This window comes from Cherax quadricarinatus, chromosome 51 (assembly GCF_038502225.1).
Source record: "Cherax quadricarinatus isolate ZL_2023a chromosome 51, ASM3850222v1, whole genome shotgun sequence".
In the NCBI taxonomy this organism is placed as follows: domain Eukaryota; kingdom Metazoa; phylum Arthropoda; class Malacostraca; order Decapoda; family Parastacidae; genus Cherax; species Cherax quadricarinatus.
Window position 1 is genome coordinate 15833425 of NC_091342.1, and position 18747 is coordinate 15852171.

Below are 18747 nucleotides of genomic sequence, written 5' to 3' on the forward strand. Positions count from 1 at the left end.
GGTGCTTGTCCAGTGCCAGCTTGAAGACTGCCAGGGGTCTATTGGTAATCCCCCTTATGTATGCTGGGAGGCAGTTGAACAGTCTCGGGCCCCTGACACTTATTGTATGGTCTCTTAACGTGCTAGTGACACCCCTGCTTTTCATTGGGGGGATGTTGCATCGTCTGCCAAGTCTTTTGCTTTTGTAGTGAGTGATTTTCGTGTGCAAGTTCGGTACTAGTCCCTCTAGGATTTTCCAGGTGTATATAATCATGTATCTCTCCCGCCTGCATTCCAGGGAATACAGGTTCAGGAACCTCAAGCGCTCCCAGTAATTGAGGTGTTTTATCTCCGTTATGCGCGCCGTGAAGGTTCTCTGTACATTTTCTAGGTCAGCAATTTCACCTGCCTTGAAAGGTGCTTTTAGTGTGTAGCAATAAGTAAATCTCAAATTCTAATTATTTATTCTTTATGATAAAAAGGTAAATTAATATTCAGTAATGACATAGATCTTTCTTTCAACACACCAGTCATATCCCACTGAGGTGGGGTGGCCCAAAAGGACAAACGAAAGTTTCTCCTTTTAAATTTAGTAATATACACAGGAGAAGGGGTTACTAGCCCATTGCTCCCGGCATTTTAGTCGCCTCTTACGACACGCATGGCTTACAGAGAAAGAATTCTGTTCCACTTCCCCATGGAAATGACATAAATATGAGATATAAAAAATTAACTTCACTGAGACTGATAATCTTTTTATTTTTAGTACATACTATTTTACCCCTCTGATAAAATGCACTATGTATCACTAAATGATATGCAATAAATTATTTAACAATCAAGTTATACATTTTTCTTTTAAACACACTGGCCATCTCCCACCAAGGTTCGGTGATTCCAAAAAAAGAAGAAACATTTTCACTGTGGCTCACTCTATCACTGTCTTGCCAGAGGCATGCTGACATTACAGTTCAGATACTCTCCTCCAACCTGCAATATCCCCACCCCTCCTTCACAGTGCAGGCACTGTACTTCCTACCTCCAGGGCTTAAGTCCAGCTAACTAGTTTCCCTGAATCCTTTCATAAGCGTTACCTTGCCAATACTCCAACAGTGTGTCAATTCTTAAAAACCACTTGTCTCCACTCATTCCTATCTGAAACACTCGTACATGCCTGTTGGATGTCCAAGCCCCTCGCACAGAAACCCCTTTTATCCCCTCCTATCCCTGCAAACTCAAATATTTTAAGTATAGTACTGTAGACCTCCAGTTTTCGGCCAGTGCGGAAATCATACAATATGGATTTTGAGCACTTTTTTCGGCGAAATTTTCCCCGGGTTTTGTACATCCCCTCAGAAATCGTTGGTACCAGACACATGCACCTGGGCCGCTCATACGTTTGTGACTCACTCTTGGGCACATTAAATGTCTTATTTTAGGTTAATATAGACATTTTCATTAATCCATCTATGATATCTTCTTCAAAATTATGTAAGAAATATGTTACATAGCATATAAATATGCCTTTGTTATTCATTCACTCAGACTGTCCCTCAAGTCTTAACACAATAGTACTACTAATTGTACGTAATAATAATCACTCTTGAGCACATTAAATGTCTTATTTTACGTTAATATAGATATTTTCATTAACCCATCTATGACATTTTCTTCAAAATTATGTAAGAAACACATTACATAGCATATAAACATGCAATGTTTACATGCGGTGGAGGGTAAACATAATGTTTTCTCTGGTCCAGCGTTAGAGAAAACTATGAATCTGCATTGACATCTAAAGGTAGTTGTTAGAAATGATTAAACTCAGTGAACATGGTATGTCGATGGTAATAATATGGCTGTAGGCCACAGTGTATGTAGACGGTAGGTATACACTGGGATTTAGTCCACCTTGGACTACAAATATATACTACTCACCAACAAGAGTCTTCAATAAACTTATGTAATGTTCATTTATCATTAAAATTAGTCATTTACATTTATTTCTTATTGTTTTCTGTATTTAAAACTATAGTTATTCTCTATAAAATGTATTTTCTGTTAATATTTTTGGGTGTCTGAAATGGATTAATTGGATTTACATTATTTCTTATGGGAAATATTACTTCGGTGTTTGGCCATTTTGGATTTCGGCCAACCTTCTGGAACGGATTAATTACGAAAACCAGGGGTCTACTCCTAAATCCTCAATATAACGGACTTGTGAAATAACACAAAATCCACTGGGTAAATTGTGCTTCTCTCATTTACATTCAATGTTTACTGCAACATATCTGTAAATTGGTGGCTATGTTGGATGGCAGCTTGGTCTTGTCTAGCTGGCTACTGTTCGTGGCTGTCTTGGTGGGTGTAATTACAGGATGCAGTTTTTTATTTCAGGTCACTTTTTCTATTGTATCTTTATATATGTTTCTAAACTGTTGTATCTGGGCACCTCTGTAAAAACAGTGATTATGTATGAGTGAGGTGAAAGTGTTGAATGATGATGAAAGTATTTTTGTTTTGGGGATTTTCTTTCTTTTTGGGTCACCCTGCCTAGGTGGGAGATGGCCGACTTGTTGAAAAAAAAAATCTGTAAATTGTGTATACAGTGCTATACCAGTTATTTGGTAGAGTATTTCAATTCTTTTCTGGGATTTTTAAGATTATTCTGATTTAGTGGAGACTGGGAAAATCCCCCTTATTATTCCATCATATAGAGGATGGACTGTAAATGCAAGCATGCCACACCAGTATGAGCAAGAAGCCCACCATACACATCTACAGTATATTACACAAGTGTTTTACACTTAAATCATTGCTGCAAACATTGCTTACACAAAGCAGTCAGAAGAATGCTACATGTCCTAGGATAAAAGTACATATATACAGTACTATGTGAAACAAAACATTAAATAACCAAAAAATGTACAAGCTTTTGGTACAATGCAGGACAACAACATCCTTGTATACAGTACTTTATTAATATTTATGCATTCACACTCCACATTTAGCTGTTTCTTAAGTCCACATCATTGCAAGTGTTTGAAAACACTGCTGCACCTTTAGCCTGATCGGGCCATTTGCCTGCAATAACAGTTTCATGCTGCTGATCCACCACCGCCACCACTACTGCCTTGTTGTTCAACTGGAATAAAAAGAATAAAAGTTAACTAAGTGTAATAGTACAGTATCAAATCAGTTCAGGATGACAATTATTGTATATACAAGTCAAATAAAAAGTAGTTAATAAGAGCAAGTATTGATTGCTTATTAAATTTTTCATTTGCACTGCATTTACAGTACATAGATTTACCTTATAAATTATAATTATACAATTTCACAAACTATGCAGTTAGTTTACCAACTTTGTATATAGCCTAGTTATTATTATTATTTTTATTATTATTAATATTAGATTTTAACACACTGACCGTCTCCCACCGAGGCAGGGTGACCTGAAAAAGAAGAAATGAAAGTTTTTCCTCCTTGTACATTTAGTAATTTATACAGGAGAAGGAGTTACTAGTCCCTTACTCCTGGTGTTTTAGTCGCCTCTTATGACATGCATGGCTTGAGGAGGAAGGATTCTTCTCCACTTCCCCGTCATCAGTATATGAACCTCGTCTTATTATAATTTTAGCAGCTATACCTTGCCACTTATTGCTATTCTGCCTACCTTACAAAGCTCAACAATAAATTTCCATTTTCCAGTCTATGAACCATATTTTTATGGAAAAAAATATTAGAAGTCATACTATAGCAATGAATTATTTTTGATAAATAACTGCTCAGATAAAAAGTAATCCCACCTTTGTAAGCATATTCTAAAGCTGTAGCAATAGTCTGCATGTCTGACTCAATTGTTGTGGCCCAGTTCTGAACATGGCCAACCTCCTTCATAGAGTCTGTGAATGATGAAATAAGACTCAACCATTGTGATGTCTGTCTCTGAAAATTTGTAGCATTTTGCTCAAGCTGACTTGCTTCACTGTCTAGTCGTTTTTGATTAAGGTATGCCTGGGCCACCCTGCAAGTAAATCATATGGATGTCAGACAAAAAAGAAACACAATACAGATTACTGACATGAATAAATAAATAAATACAAAATCGTGGAGTGAATCCATTACCTTTGGTCTAATTTGCTACTGCTGGAAAGCCCTGAACATCATGTATGCTATGTGCCTAATTTCTGAAACTTTATTTGGGATATGAATGGTAATTAATTACCAGTTAAAAGAGTGGCAACTGCAGTCCTTTAGAATATTCTGTTTACATGCAACAGTTTATAGCGTGTAGGAAATGTAAAAATTAGCCTATATTTAAAATTTACATCAAGCAACCATTATCATTCATAACTGATACAGGAGTATTGTAATATATTCTCAAAATACCACATTTTTTAATGTACAGTGGTCTCTTGAGTTAAAAACAATTTTGAGTTACAATTTGCCATCATAAAGGAATTTAGTTTTGAGCTGTGATGAAAAATTTGAGATACGATATGCATTTGTGATTTAATTATGTCATCTTTTGCATTATCAAGTCATCATGGCCCTAAAGTGCACAGTAAAAAGGCAATCTCTGAAGATCAAACAAGAAATTGTGAAAAACATGGTGTAGGAGTTAGAATCAGTGCATTAGTGCACGACTATGGCTTTCCACAATGATCTACTATTATCAAGCAAAAAATACATTATAAAATATACTAAAGTGGCTAATGAATCTAAGTCAGGTGTTTGAAATTTCTTTCAATTTTAAATGACATCTACTTCACAATTTCTAAGTAAACAAGTAACCATAAAATACACACCATCAATTTAAGAGAAAAAACTACCTCTTTGAGCCTTGAGGAAAGCAAGTACCAGAGCTCATAAACTTACCCAACATTGAGATGATCAACAAGAGCATGTGTGAGGTTACTGCTTGCTAAGATGGCTTCTTTGCGTCGTCGTTCTATGGGAAAAAAAAATGAGCGAGTTAGATACTGCCATGTCTTATGCACATATTTTTAATGTATTTATCTACTGCTCATTGTATAGGCAGGCCCTGCTTTACAGTGCTTCACTTTACAGCATTTCACTAATATAGCAGTTTTCAATTACATTTCTTCATTTATACAGACTACCTACAATAAATATACAGAAAAATATTTTAAGGCAAGTAATGTGTGTACTGTATGTATATGCATATACTGCTATACTGCTCACTTAATATATGAGTGTAAACCTGTTATTAGGCTTTTATATGAATTTGAAAGTGAAGAAAAGACTATAATTCATTATACAGTGATTTTCACTTTACAGCATTAGCACAGAACCTAACCTACTGTATAAGCAGGGCTCTCCTGTATATAATGTAAAGGAAAAAATTCACTATCTTTTGCAATCTAGTTATACTTTATTTCCAGAAACATACACACATAAAAAGCCAATGTCAAGTCGCCTCTCCATTACATGTTCAAGGGTATAGAACAGGCACTTTATTCCCCATCTTCCTTCATCTTCATATAAAGTATGCTATTTCACCTTGCTTGCATTCAAACAGCAACCTGCTCACATTCACCTGCTAATGTCCAAATTGCAAAATTTCAACAACTTTTTCATACCAATGTCCACAATACATCTTCCAATCTTTGAATTACCTTTCATACCATCACACAGTCAAGAAATTTCTTCATACCCCACAAATATACCACACACTTATCTAAGACAAGCTACTTGCACTGCTTCCTACCCACTCCTTGCTGTAACATTCAAGTGCCTTGACTCACAAAATCATAATAACACAATTGCGAACAAATCACAGAATGGGTGAGACTCAAACCCATGGCAGGAGAATCCTAAAACTCCAAGGCCTGTATGCAAACCACTAGGCCAGCTGGCTCTAAAAGGATTCATCCAATTATACTTACATCAATGGCACCTTACCATGGGTTTAAGCCCCCATTCTGTGACTCAAGCACTTAATTTCACATCTCTTCAAAATAAGGGAAACCGATGATCAGTACCTGATCCCTATCCATTTTTGCATCCACATACATCATGACTCAAGAAATTGTAATGAAATGACTGCAAACATTCCTATGGTGTACAGAAATATACCCAGTTGGATGAAGCATTTCAGGCCAGCATGGGCCTGAAAGCTTTTGGACTCACCTGCCATGGGTTTGAGCTTCACCTGTTCTGTGATTTGTCTGCAGTCACATTATTACAATTTTTTGTATCATGATAGCAGCTTTGAGAGGACTTGAGCTGGAGCACACCACAGCCATACTGGTGTGGGATTCATCTGTAAAAACCTGTATTTGCAGTCACAGTGGGACCCATACCAACATTTTTATGGTCAATAGAAATAAACCTAGTTGGATGAATTTTGTGAGACTGGTATGGACCAGTGTTTAGCACACTGGCCTGTGGGTTTTAGGACTCGCCTGCCATGGGTTTGAACCCCACCTGTTCTGATTTCATCTACTGACAATCTTCTTTCTTTCCACGAACATCACAGCACCAATACAGTTTTTCCTTTTCTATTTTAAATAACTTGGTCCTTCATAGAACCATCAACCATTATATCCACTTTCATTTAATGTATATGAAATATTATTATATTCATGGGGAAGTGCTAAACCCACAAGGGTCATACAGTGCCTGAGGAATAGAAGTAATAAAGTTCGATTAAAGAAGAGAAGGGTGGCTCCTATTCCTTAGATCAAAAGGCCTTCACCAGCATCAAGGCACTCCCTTAAATGGAGATGCTATCACAGCCCAAACACACAAAGTACTCACCCAAGGCAGACAATGGCAGCCAACAATATTACCATCAATGACCCCATGCTAGAACTATTACATATTTTTGCAACAAGAGTCAGAGGTTCACAAAGCATTGTGTCAGTCCCCTCAAATTTTATTCGTGGTTACACCAGCATACAGCTTCAACATATTAAGAGATGAGTAAAGCAATGCTTGGAGCAGCTGCAGAGATCCTTATAATTGAAATTACAAAAGTTCCTCGGTGTAACTGCACCGAGTCTATTTTTTTTTTTTCAACAAGTCGGCTGTCTCCCACTGAAGCAAGGTGACCCAAAAAGAAAAAATCCCCAAAAAGAAAATACTTTCATCATCATTCAACACTTTCACCTCACTCATTCATAATCACTGTCTTTGCAGAGGCACCCAGATACAACCATTTAGAAGCATATACTGTATAAAGATATACATATAACATATCCCTATAAACTGCCAATATCCCAAATCCCCTCCCATTTCCAGTACTCATGTCCGACTATATAAAAATAACCGGTTTCCATGAATCCTGTCACTAAATATTGCCCTGCTCACACTCCAACAGCTCATCATGTCCCAAATACCATTTGTCTCCATTCACTCCTATCTAACACGCTCATGCACGCTTGCTGGAAGTCCAAGCCCCTCGCCCCCAAAACCTCCTTTACCCCCTCCCTCCAACCTTTTCAAGGCCACCCCCTACCCCGACTTCCTTCCCCTACAGATTTATACGCTCTCCATTTCATTCTACTTTGATCCATTCTCTCTAAACGACCAAACCACCTCAACAATCCCTCTTCAGCCCTTTGACTAATACATATGTACTTTTATTAACTCCACACCTCCTAATTTCCACACTCAGAATTCTCTGCATAATATTTACACCACACATTGCCCTTAGACAGGACATCTCCACCGCCTCCAACCGCCTCCTCGCTGCAGCATTTACAACCCAAGCTTCACACCCATATAAGAGTGTTGGTACCACTATACAGTGGTCCCTCGTTTTTCGTAATTAATCCGTTCCTGGAGCCATTACTATAAACGAAATTTACGATTTGCGAATCAATTTTCCCCATAAGAAATAATGTAAATACAATTAATCCGTTCCTGACACCCAGAAGTATTAAAACAAAAAATTTTTTTACATGAAATATACATATAGTACATGAACAATACAATGGGAAATGATGAATGAAACATTAACAGCATAACACTTACCTTTATTGGAGATTCTTCTTAGTGTATGGGAGACTGGAGGAGGAGAGAGATTGAATTGTTTACAGTTTGGAAGGGGAATCCCCTTCCAGCAACTCCTCAGGTACCAATTGCTTCTCTGGGGTTGCTTCTCTTCTCTGTTTCTTAATGCCACTTGGAACACCTTGAGAGTCACTCTAGTCCTGTCTCGCAAAGTAACTGTGGAGAGAGCTCTGTTTCTGGCGTCTCTTTAACACTTCCCGAAAATGGCCCAAGACTTTGTCACTGTACATATTTCTCACCTTCTTTACCACAGGCTTGGCACTAGAAGCTTTCTTTGGAGCCATGGTAGCTCATTTAGTAATTGCAAGCACTAAAATGAGTGGAATATTATGAAATATTTCGTAGGAGCACTTGAGGGGACCTTCACTCACTGGTAAACAATGCCAGACTGGCTGGGTAGGGACGCCGCCCCAGCTCACACCATGCGTATGCGTCCCAGATGAACTACTATTCACGAGTCAACCTATGAAAAGCGAGTCCATGTTTATACGAAAATACCCCTATGATTGGCGAAATTTACGATTGCCGAGAACTACGAAAAGCGAGGGACCACTGTACTTCCATACATTCCCTTCTTTGCCTCCATAGATAACGATTTTTGTCTCCACATATACCTCAATGCACCACTCACCTTTTTTCCTTCATCAATTCTATGGTTAACCTCATCCTTCATAAATCCATCTGCAGACATGTCAACTCCCAAATATCTGAAAACATTCACTTCTTCCATACTATTTCTCTCCAATTTGATATTCAATTTTTCTTTATTTAAATCATTGGATACCATCATCACCTTACTCTTTTTCTACGTTCACTTTCAACTTTCTACCTTTACACACTCTCCCAAACTCATCCACTAACTTTTGCAACTTTTCTTTAGAATCTCCCATAAGCACAGTATCATCAGCAAAAAGTAACTGTGTCAACTCCCATTTTGTATCTGATGCCCATAATTGAATCCCACCCCTCTCCCCAACACTCTAGCATTTACTTCTTTACAACCCCATCTGTAAATATATTAAACAACCATGGTGACATTACACATTCCTGTCTAAGACCTATTTTTACCGGGAAGTAATCTCCCTCTCTTCTACACACCCTAACCTGAGCCTCACTATCCTCATAAAAACTCTTTACAGCATTTAGTAACTTACTACCTATTCCATATACTTGCAACATCTGCCACATTGCTCCCCTATCCACTCTATCACATGCCTTCTCTAAATCCATAAATGCAATGAAAACTTCCCTACCTCTGTCTAAATACTGTTCACATACATTTATATGCTTCAATGTAAACACTTGATCTACACATCCCCTACCTACTCTAAAGCCTCCTTGCTCATCTGCAATCCTACTCTCTGTCTTACCTCTAATTCTTTCAATAATAACCCTATCGTACACTTTTCCTGGTATACTCAGTAAACTTATTCCCCTGTAATTTTTACAATCTCTTTTGTCCCCCTTCCCTTCATATAAAGGAACTATACATGCTCTCTGCCAATCCCTAGGTACCTTACTCTCTTTCATACATTTATTAAACAAAAATACCAACCACTCCAACACTATATCTCCCCCTGCTTTTAACATTTCTGTCATTATCCCGTCAGCTCCAGGTGCTTTACCCCCTTTCATTCTTCGTAATGCCTCACGCACCTCCCCCACACTCACATCCTGTTCTTCTTCACTCCTAAAAGATGGTATACCTCCCTGGCAATTGCATGAAATTACCGCCTCCCTTTTATCATCGACATTTAAAAGTTCCTCAAAATATTCCCACCATCTACCCAATACCTCCATCTCCCCATCTACTAACTACTCTGTTTTTAACTGACAAATCCATTCGTTCCCTAGGCTTTCTTACCTTATTTATCTCCAAAATTTTTTTCTTATTTTAATCATAATTTCTTGACAGTGCCTCTCCCACTCCATCATCTGCTCTCTTTTTAAGAACATAAGAAAGAAGGAACACTGCAACAGGCCTACTGACCCACGTGGAGCAGGTCCATGTCCCCCCTGGATTAGACCAATGACCCACCCCATGGATTATCCCAATGACCCACCCAGTCTGGTCATCCCCACTCAAGGATGCAGCACTGTACCAGACCCAGCAGCAAAGCTAGTCAGGTCCAACTCACACCCACCCACACCCACTCATGTATTTATCTAACCTATTTTTAAAACTACACAATGTTTTAGCCTCAATAACTGTACTCGGGAGCTTGTTCCACTCATCCACAACTCTATTACCAAACCAGTGCTTTCCTATATCCTTCCTGAATCTGAATTTTTCCAACTTGAAACCATTGCTGCGAGTCCTGTCTTGGCTGGAAATTTTCAGCACACTATTTACATCCCCTTTATTTATTCCTGTTTTCCATTTATACACCTCGATCATATCCCCCCTAATTCTACGCCTTTCGAGAGAGTGCAGATTCAGGGCCCTCAGTCTATCCTCATAGGGAAGATTTCTGATACATGGGATCATCTTTGTCATCCTCCTTTGTACGTTTTCCAGAGCATTTATATCCATTCTGTAATACGGTGACCAGAACTGAGCAGCATAGTCTAAATGAGGCCTAACCAAGGATATATAAAGTTGAAGAACAACCTGAGGACTTCTATTATTTATACTTCTAGATATGAAGCCAAGAATTCTGTTAGCTTTATTGTGAACACTAATGCACTGTTGTCTCGGTTTTAGATTACTGCTAACCAGAACTCCTAAATCTTTTTCGCAATCGGTAGTATTAAGATCTACATTATTTAGTTTATATGTGGCATGGTTATATAACTGTCCAACATTTAGAACTTTGCATTTGTCAATATTAAACTGCATCTGCCACTTCTCCGACCATTGCGTCAGTTTATTCAAATCATCCTGGAGTGCTCTAATGTCCTCATTAGAATGAATTGGACGGCCTATTTTGGTGTCATCAGCAAATTTGCTTATGTCGCTATTTATTCCCTCATCTATGTCGTTTATGTAAATTGTGAACAACAACAGGCCCAACACTGACCCCTGAGGAACACCGCTTGTGACGTGCCCCCATTCTGATTTCTCCCCATTTATGCAAACTCTCTGTCTATTTGTCAGCCATGCCTCTACCCAGGAAAAAATTTCTCCTCCTATTCCGTGTGCCCTAAGTTTCCTCAATAGCCTCTGGTGTGGAACTCCATCGAAAGCCTTACTGAAGTCCATATACACAATATCATATTCATTACCATGATCTACCTCCTCAAACAACTTAGTGAAAAAAGTTAGTAAATTCGTAAGACAGGAACGCCCCTTTGTAAAACCGTGTTGAGAATCATTAATCAATCTGTGCCTGTCAAGATGGCTACGAATTACTTCGGCAATTATTGATTCCATAAATTTTCCCACTATGGAGGTAAGGCTTATTGGTCTATAGTTCGAAGCCAAGGACCTGTCACCTGCCTTGTAAATAGGTATTACATTTGCCATTTTCCACTTATCAGGCACTATGCGAGTTTGTAGTGATATGTTAAAAAGATTAGCCAAAGGTATGCTAAGTTCCTCTTTACATTCCTTTAACACCCTTGCAAACAGTTCATCAGGACCTGGGGATTTGTTAGGTTTTAGTTTCTCTATTTGTCTGAGGACCATGTCACTAGTTACCGCTATCGTACATAGTTTATTATCATCCTGTTCTACGTAATCTATTATTTCAGGAATATCGCTAGTATTTTCCTGGGTGAAAACTGAGAGGAAGTAGGTATTTAGTATTTCACACATATCCTTATCACTGTCAGTGATCTGACCAGAGTTACTCTTAAGTGGGCCAATCTTGTCCCTAGTTCCTCTTTACATTCCTTTAACACCCGTGCAAACAGTTCATCAGGACCTGGGGATTTGTTAGGTTTTAGTTTCTCTATTTGTTGAGGACCATGTCACTAGTTACCGCTATCGTACATAGTTTATTATCATCCTGTTCTACGTAATCTATTTTTCAGGAATATCGCTAGTATTTTCCTGGGTGAAAACTGAGAGGAAGTAGGTATTTAGTATTTCACACATATCCTTATCACTGTCAGTGATCTGACCAGAGTTACTCTTAAGTGGGCCAATCTTGTCCCTAATCTTACTTCTGTATACCTGAAAGAACCCTTTTGGGTTAGTCTTTGAATCCCTTGCGACCTTAGCCTCATAATCCCTTTTTGCTTTTCTTATTCCTTTTTTTATTTCTCTCTTTAACTGAATATATTGATTTCTTAACTGCCCATCCCCTCTTTTGATACACCTATATATATGCCTCTCTTTTGACCAATGAGATGTTTTAATCTATTGTTCATCCATTTGGGATCATTTTTGTTAGATCTAATTTCCCTACTCAGAACAAAAGTTGTCTGGGCAGCTAGAACTATGCTCTGAAAAACATCATATTGGCAACCAAGATCACCTACCTGACCCATAGTCAGGACATCCCAATTTAGCCCACCCAAGTAATTTTTCAGTCCCATGAAGTCGGCCTAGCGAAAATCTGGGACAGAGATTTGATTGCAGTTATCTGGGTAATTCCATGATATATTGAAACTAAGTGATTTGTGATCACTTTCCCCAAGCTCATCATTAACCTCAAGATTATTAATTAGTGAATCTTTGTTGGCAAGAACCAAGTCAAGCAGATTGTTTCCTCTAGTTGGTTCTGTCACAACCTGTTCTAAAAAGCAATCCTGAACCGTATCAAGAAAGTCACTAGACTCAAGATTTCCTATCATATTGTTCTAATCAATTTGTCTAAAGTTAAAATCTCCCATTATCACAACATTTTCATATCTAGATGCCTTATGAATTTCGTCCCATAACAGCTTACTGCACTCCCTATCAAGGTTTGGGGGCCTATAAATCACACCCAAAATTAATTTGTCACGTCCCTCGAGAAACTGTAGCCAAACCGATTCTGTGTTTGATGTTTCTAATCTTATATCATGTCTAAGACAACAATTTAAAGTTCTCTGACATACATCATCACACCACCCCCCTTCCTGTTGACCCTATCAGTGTGCAATAGTTTATAACCTTGTATGTTGCATTCAGAAGGCATTTCTCTATCTTTCAGGTTGAACCAGGTCTCTGTTATACCAATAATATCTATATTACCTACACTTGCAAGTAATTTTAACTCATCTATCTTATTTCTTAGACTCCTACTATTTGTATAGTAAACCTTTAGGGAGCTAGTCACTCATTGCCCTCTACTATCTCTCTTTGTTGATCAATTGATTTGCCATTACTAGCAACTTTATTTTGAATATTGTCTTTTAAACATATCCCTGAGGTATCCCGGTAATAACTGCTGTTTTTAACCCTAATGCTGCAGCCTGATTGTTTCCCACAAACACCCATACCTCTATAATCTATCAGTTTAAATTCCTAGACAAGTCATCAATTACCCTCTCAATTGAATTGGCTAATGCAACCACTCCATCCCCAGAGATATGAACCCCATCCCTTGCATACATATCACATTTGCCAAAGAAAAGGTCCCAGTTATCAATGAATGGGATTGCAAGTTCCTTGCAGTACCTGTCTAGCCAGCGATATATACCAATTGCCCTAGACATCCATTCATTGCCCACTCCCTTTCTAGGCAAGATGCTACATATGACTGGGATCCCTCCCTTAGACCTAACTACTTCTATGGCTGACCTGTACTTATCCAGCAGCTCCTCTCTCCTGCCCTTCTCAATGTCATTACCCCCAGCACTAAGACAGATAATGGGCTTGTTCCCATTACCTGCCATAATATTATCCAACCTGCTGAGTATGTCGCCAACACCAGCTCCAGGAAGACACACTCTCTGTCTGAACTTTCTGTCTCTGTTACAAAATGCACGGTCCGTATATCTTACCTGAGAATCGCCTATTATTAAAATATTCTTACCTTGATAAGCAGGGGAATCAGTGGTACCTTCAACCTCACTAACCACTGAAGTACACTCGTCTTGGAGAACAGAGAATCGATTTCCTACTTTCACATCTTCTCTATTAACTCAACTCATCTTCCTTCTTCCTGAACTGTGAACCACTTGCCACTTAAAGCGGCTGCCACTCTCACTGCTAGTGACCATTCCTACCTTACCAGCTAAATCCTTCTCACACTCGCTCCCAAACTCATCTATGCAAAGCTTCAGCTTCCTATTTTCCTCCTGAAGAAGTAGAATCTCCTTCTTCAACACATGAACCTGGGATTCTAAAGCACTACAACAAACCATGGTATGGGTAACAGCCCAAGCTAAATCCCAAGAGCTTGGCAGGTATGACCGCATTTGACCACTGACCTCAGCGTACTCTCTCACCATTCTCTTCACCTTTCTTTTACTCTCCATATACTCTGCTCTTCTTATAACACTTCTGTTTTGTAAAAACCTCTCATAAGCTACCTTCTTTTATCACACCCTTTACTTCATCATTCCACCAATCACTCCTCTTTCCTCTTGCACCCACCTTCCTATAGCCACACACTTCTGCCCCACATTCTAATACTGCATTTTTAAAACTATTCCAACCTCTTCAACCCCCCTACTACTCATACTTGCACTAGACCACCTTTCTGCCAATAGTTGCTCATATCTCACCCGAACTTCCTCCTCCCTTAGTTTATACACTTTCACCTCTCTCTTACTTGTTGTTGCTATTTTCCTTTTGTCCCATCTACCTCTTACTCTAACTGTACCTACAACTAAATAATGATCCGATATATAAGTTGCCCCTCTATAAACATACACATCCTGAAGGCTATCCATCAACCTTTTATCCACCAATACATAATCTAACAAACTACTTTCATTATGTGCTATATCATACCTTGTATACTTATTTATCCTCTTTTTCATAAAATATGTATTACTTACTACCAAACCTCTTTCTACACATAGCTCAATTAAAGGCTCCCCATTTTCATTTACCCCTGGCACCCCAAATTTACCTACTACTCCCTCCACAACATTTTTACTCACTTTAGCATTGAAACCCCCAACCACAAGTACTCTCACACTTGGTTCAAAGCTCCCCATGCACTCACTCAACATTTCCCAAAATCTCTCTCACTCCTCTACACTTCTCTCTTCTCCCAGTACATAAATGCTTACTATAACCCGCTTTTCACAACCAACCTTTATTTTACTCCACATAATCCTTGAATTAATACATTTATACTCTCTGTTTTCCTGCCATAGCTTATCCTTCAATGTTATTGCTACTCCTTCTTTAGCTCTAACTCTATTTGAAACCCTGACCTAATCCCATTTACTTCTCCCCATTGAAACTCTCCCACCCCCTTTAGCTTTGTTTCACAATCCACAATCATCTCTTTCTTATCATTCGCACAACAACCACACATTCAAACATCCCACTTTGACAATTTTCTTCTTTCTCTTTTTAGTAGGCTATACGGGAAAAGGGGTTACTAGCTCATTGTTCCCGGCATTTTAGTTGACTTTTACAACACGCATGGCTTACAGAGGAAAGATTCTTATTCCACTTCCCCATGGATATAAAAGGAAAAGCAATAAAAACAAGAACTATTAAGATAAAATCAGAGAAAACTCAGATGAGTGTGTATAAATAAACATGTACATGTATGTGTAGTGTGACCTAAGTGTAAGTATATGTAGCAAGACATACCTGCAATCTTGCATGTTTATGAGACAGACAAAAGACACCAGCAATCCTACCATCATGTAAAACATTTACAGGCTCTCGTTTTACACTCACCTGGTAGGACAGTAGTACCTCCCTGGGTGGTTGCTGTCTACCAACCTACTATATATAATACAGTCTAATATCTGACAAAATTAAACCCCTTCAGTACATCCCTATGCAGTTTGAATAAAGCAGATAAAAGTCACCTACACACATGCAACAAAATCTCTCCACCCCTTGAAGATAGCCAAGTTTCAGGGTAGGGAGGAATATAACAACTGTTAGTGAAATAGGCCAAAAAGTATTTAGACTCACCCTGCTCCTCTTTACGAGACTGTTGCCTTCCCTGGTGCTCTTTTACCATGGATGACAACATGATCAGCCTTTACACTGATACAGCCTAAATAAGAGAGAAAAAATCAACTGAAAGTTTACCGATAGTTATAAATAAATCAAATTAGTTGCAAACTGTATTTTATAATACTGTACAGTACATATTCAACCCACATATAATGAGTGGGAATATTATATTAAAAGGGAAGTGCTAAACCCACAGGAATCATAATGCCTGGAAAATGGGATGCAATCAGGTTTGATCCAAGGAGAGGTCAAATCCAATTCCTTGGATCAAGAACCCCTGGGTGTTAGTAAACTGGTGTGCATCACATCTTGGGGGACAAGACTGAAGGAAGAGCCCCAATGGAAATAAGACATACAGTCCTCAATGATGCACTAACTTTCTCGGGTGGTTAACCCTCTTTGATAAAAACCTGGACAAACCTTATCTCATCTTAACACCCACTGTGTGAGGAGACATGTGTCCTGTTTCCTGACTTACATAATAATGTACCACTTAACAACCAGTATCTTCCTTCAAACTTTATAAAGGTTAAGAACTAAAACTAATATTTTGCTAGTGAAGTATACAAATACAGTGTACATTGGACCCCCGCCTTATGATGGCATCGTGTTACGTTAATTCCGCCATACGATACATTTCAATGCAAAAATTTTGCCTCGCCTCACGCTAAAAAACTCGCCTTACATGATTCGTCTGGGACGCGTCCCACGTGTGGCCTCAGCGTTGATCAGGCTTTGATCCACCAGGAGGCCTGGTCACAGACCGGGCCGCGGGGGCATTGACCCCGGAACTCTCTCCAGGTAAACTCCAGCGCCAGTGTTTACAAGCCAGCCAGTGCGGTCGCATCTACGAATACATTTGGTACATTTCACATTATCCCAGTGTTTTTAGTGCTTGTAACTGCAAAATAAGTCACCATGGACCCCAAGAAAGCTTCTATTGCCATCCCTGTGGTAAAAAAGGCGAGAATTAGTATGGAATTGAAAAAAAAGATTAAGGAAATGTGTGCAAAATGGGTTGAACTGCAAACCTTTATGGATGAAAATCACCCTGACACAGCTACTGCAAGCCGTGTTGGCAACCTGTACAATGACAATGTTATTGCCCTTTTTAGGAAAGTCTTAAAGGAACGGGAGGTACAGAGCTCTATGGACAGATTTGTTGTGCAACAGAGGTCCAGTGACTCTCAAGCTGATCCTAGTGGCATTAATGGAAGAAGGGAAGCAACCCCGGAAAATGACTTGCTACCTCAAGTCCTAATGGAAGGGAATTCCCCTTCTACACAATAACAACTTCCACACTCTCCCCTCCTCCCATCCCATCAATCATCACAAGATCTTCAATAAAGGTAAGCGTCATGTATTCTATTCTTAGTAAAGTAGTAATTGTGCATGTCTTCTTCAGTTTGTGTGTATTAAAATTAATATTTCATGTGGTAAAAAAAAAAAAAAATTCATACTTTGGGGTGTCTTACACGGATTAATTTGATTTCCATTCTTTCTCATGGGGAAAATTAATTTGCCTTACGATAATTTCGGCTTACGATGAGCTCTCAGGAACGGATTAATATCATAAGGCGGGGGTCCACTGTATAGTTTTGTAGTGCCAACAATAAGTAAACAGGTTTAAACACTTTGTATTATATGGAATGAATTACTGATCATGGCAAGGCTAGTCTTAGTAAAACTATTTAAAAATAAGATTAAGGTTCATGTTAGGTTTGTGCTTCAATAATAATAATAATAATAATAATAATAATAATAATAATAATAATAATAATAATAATAATAATCTTTATTTCTACAAGTACATGTACAACATAAAGAGGCCTAACTAACATCAATGACATACACTACTATGTAGAAAACCCCTTGTTATGCAGAGCATTTCGGGCAAATTAGGTCAATTTGTCTCCAGACTGTGACTCACACCAGTCGACTAACACCCAGTTACCTGTTTTACTACTAGGTGAACAGGGACAGCAGGTGTCTTAAGGCAACATGTCCTAATGTTTCCACCTGTACCAGAATCGAACCACAGACCTCAATGTGTGAGCAGAGTGTGCCAGCACTATACAATGATTTTGTATAGTAAATTAGGCAGAATTTAGTCTAGGACAGACCAATAAATTTAGTCAGCAATGCAACTTATTTCCATTGGGATCCTTCAGATAATTTAACAAGATTTATGTATGGAAGATTTCTTCACTAGTAGAAACATATCTGACTTCTGACCAATCAGTGTAAAGTGAACATACTCCTAATGTAACATTTACAGTACATATTGTTTTTTACACCACTTGCCTATTGTTAATAGTATTAAGTGCAGAGTATAAAACAGCACATAGATATACCTAATCATGTGCGTTAACAAGGACCCCAATGAAAACAGGAAGAATTTACTCAGACTGTTAACCCAGAAGGGTTAATAACCCTGAATAACCCAATGTGATTTGTTTTTATTGGTATATTCCTTAGGTTCTCCCCCAGGATGCAACCAACAACACTTGACTAACATCCAGATATCTATTTACTGCTAGGTAACAGGATTAATATTATAAAAGGAAGAGGTCATACAGTGGCAGGTGTCAGCTCTGCCTATATGCTCCATATGCCAGTGAGATTTGACTTCACATGCTTCAACTGTGAGATGGTATATATAAGTGGCTGCATATATATATGCCTATGTTAATCAA

At 38.6% G+C, this 18747-nt stretch overlaps 1 protein-coding gene across 5 annotated transcripts in view; it reads right to left on the reverse strand.

The window, feature by feature from the left end:
- Positions 1–426: 426 nt before the first annotated feature.
- Positions 427–18747, reverse strand: part of Blos1 (biogenesis of lysosome-related organelles complex 1 subunit 1) — a 19212-nt gene continuing 891 nt past the window's right edge. For 3 of the 5 annotated variants that reach the window (XM_070095895.1, XM_070095894.1, XM_070095893.1), the window contains exons 2-5: positions 16007–16091; positions 4864–4936; positions 3792–4009; positions 427–3127 (exon numbers count right to left, since the gene is read on the reverse strand). In XM_070095895.1, coding sequence (XP_069951996.1) covers positions 3081–3127; positions 3792–4009; positions 4864–4936; positions 16007–16067 — 399 coding nt within the window. In that variant the 5' untranslated portion in view covers positions 16068–16091 and the 3' untranslated portion in view covers positions 427–3080. Of the gene's footprint in view, positions 3128–3791; positions 4010–4863; positions 4937–6138; positions 6258–16006; positions 16092–16736; positions 17000–18747 lie in introns of those variants that run through there. The other 2 variants (XM_053784754.2, XM_053784755.2) reach the window with 2 other exon arrangements.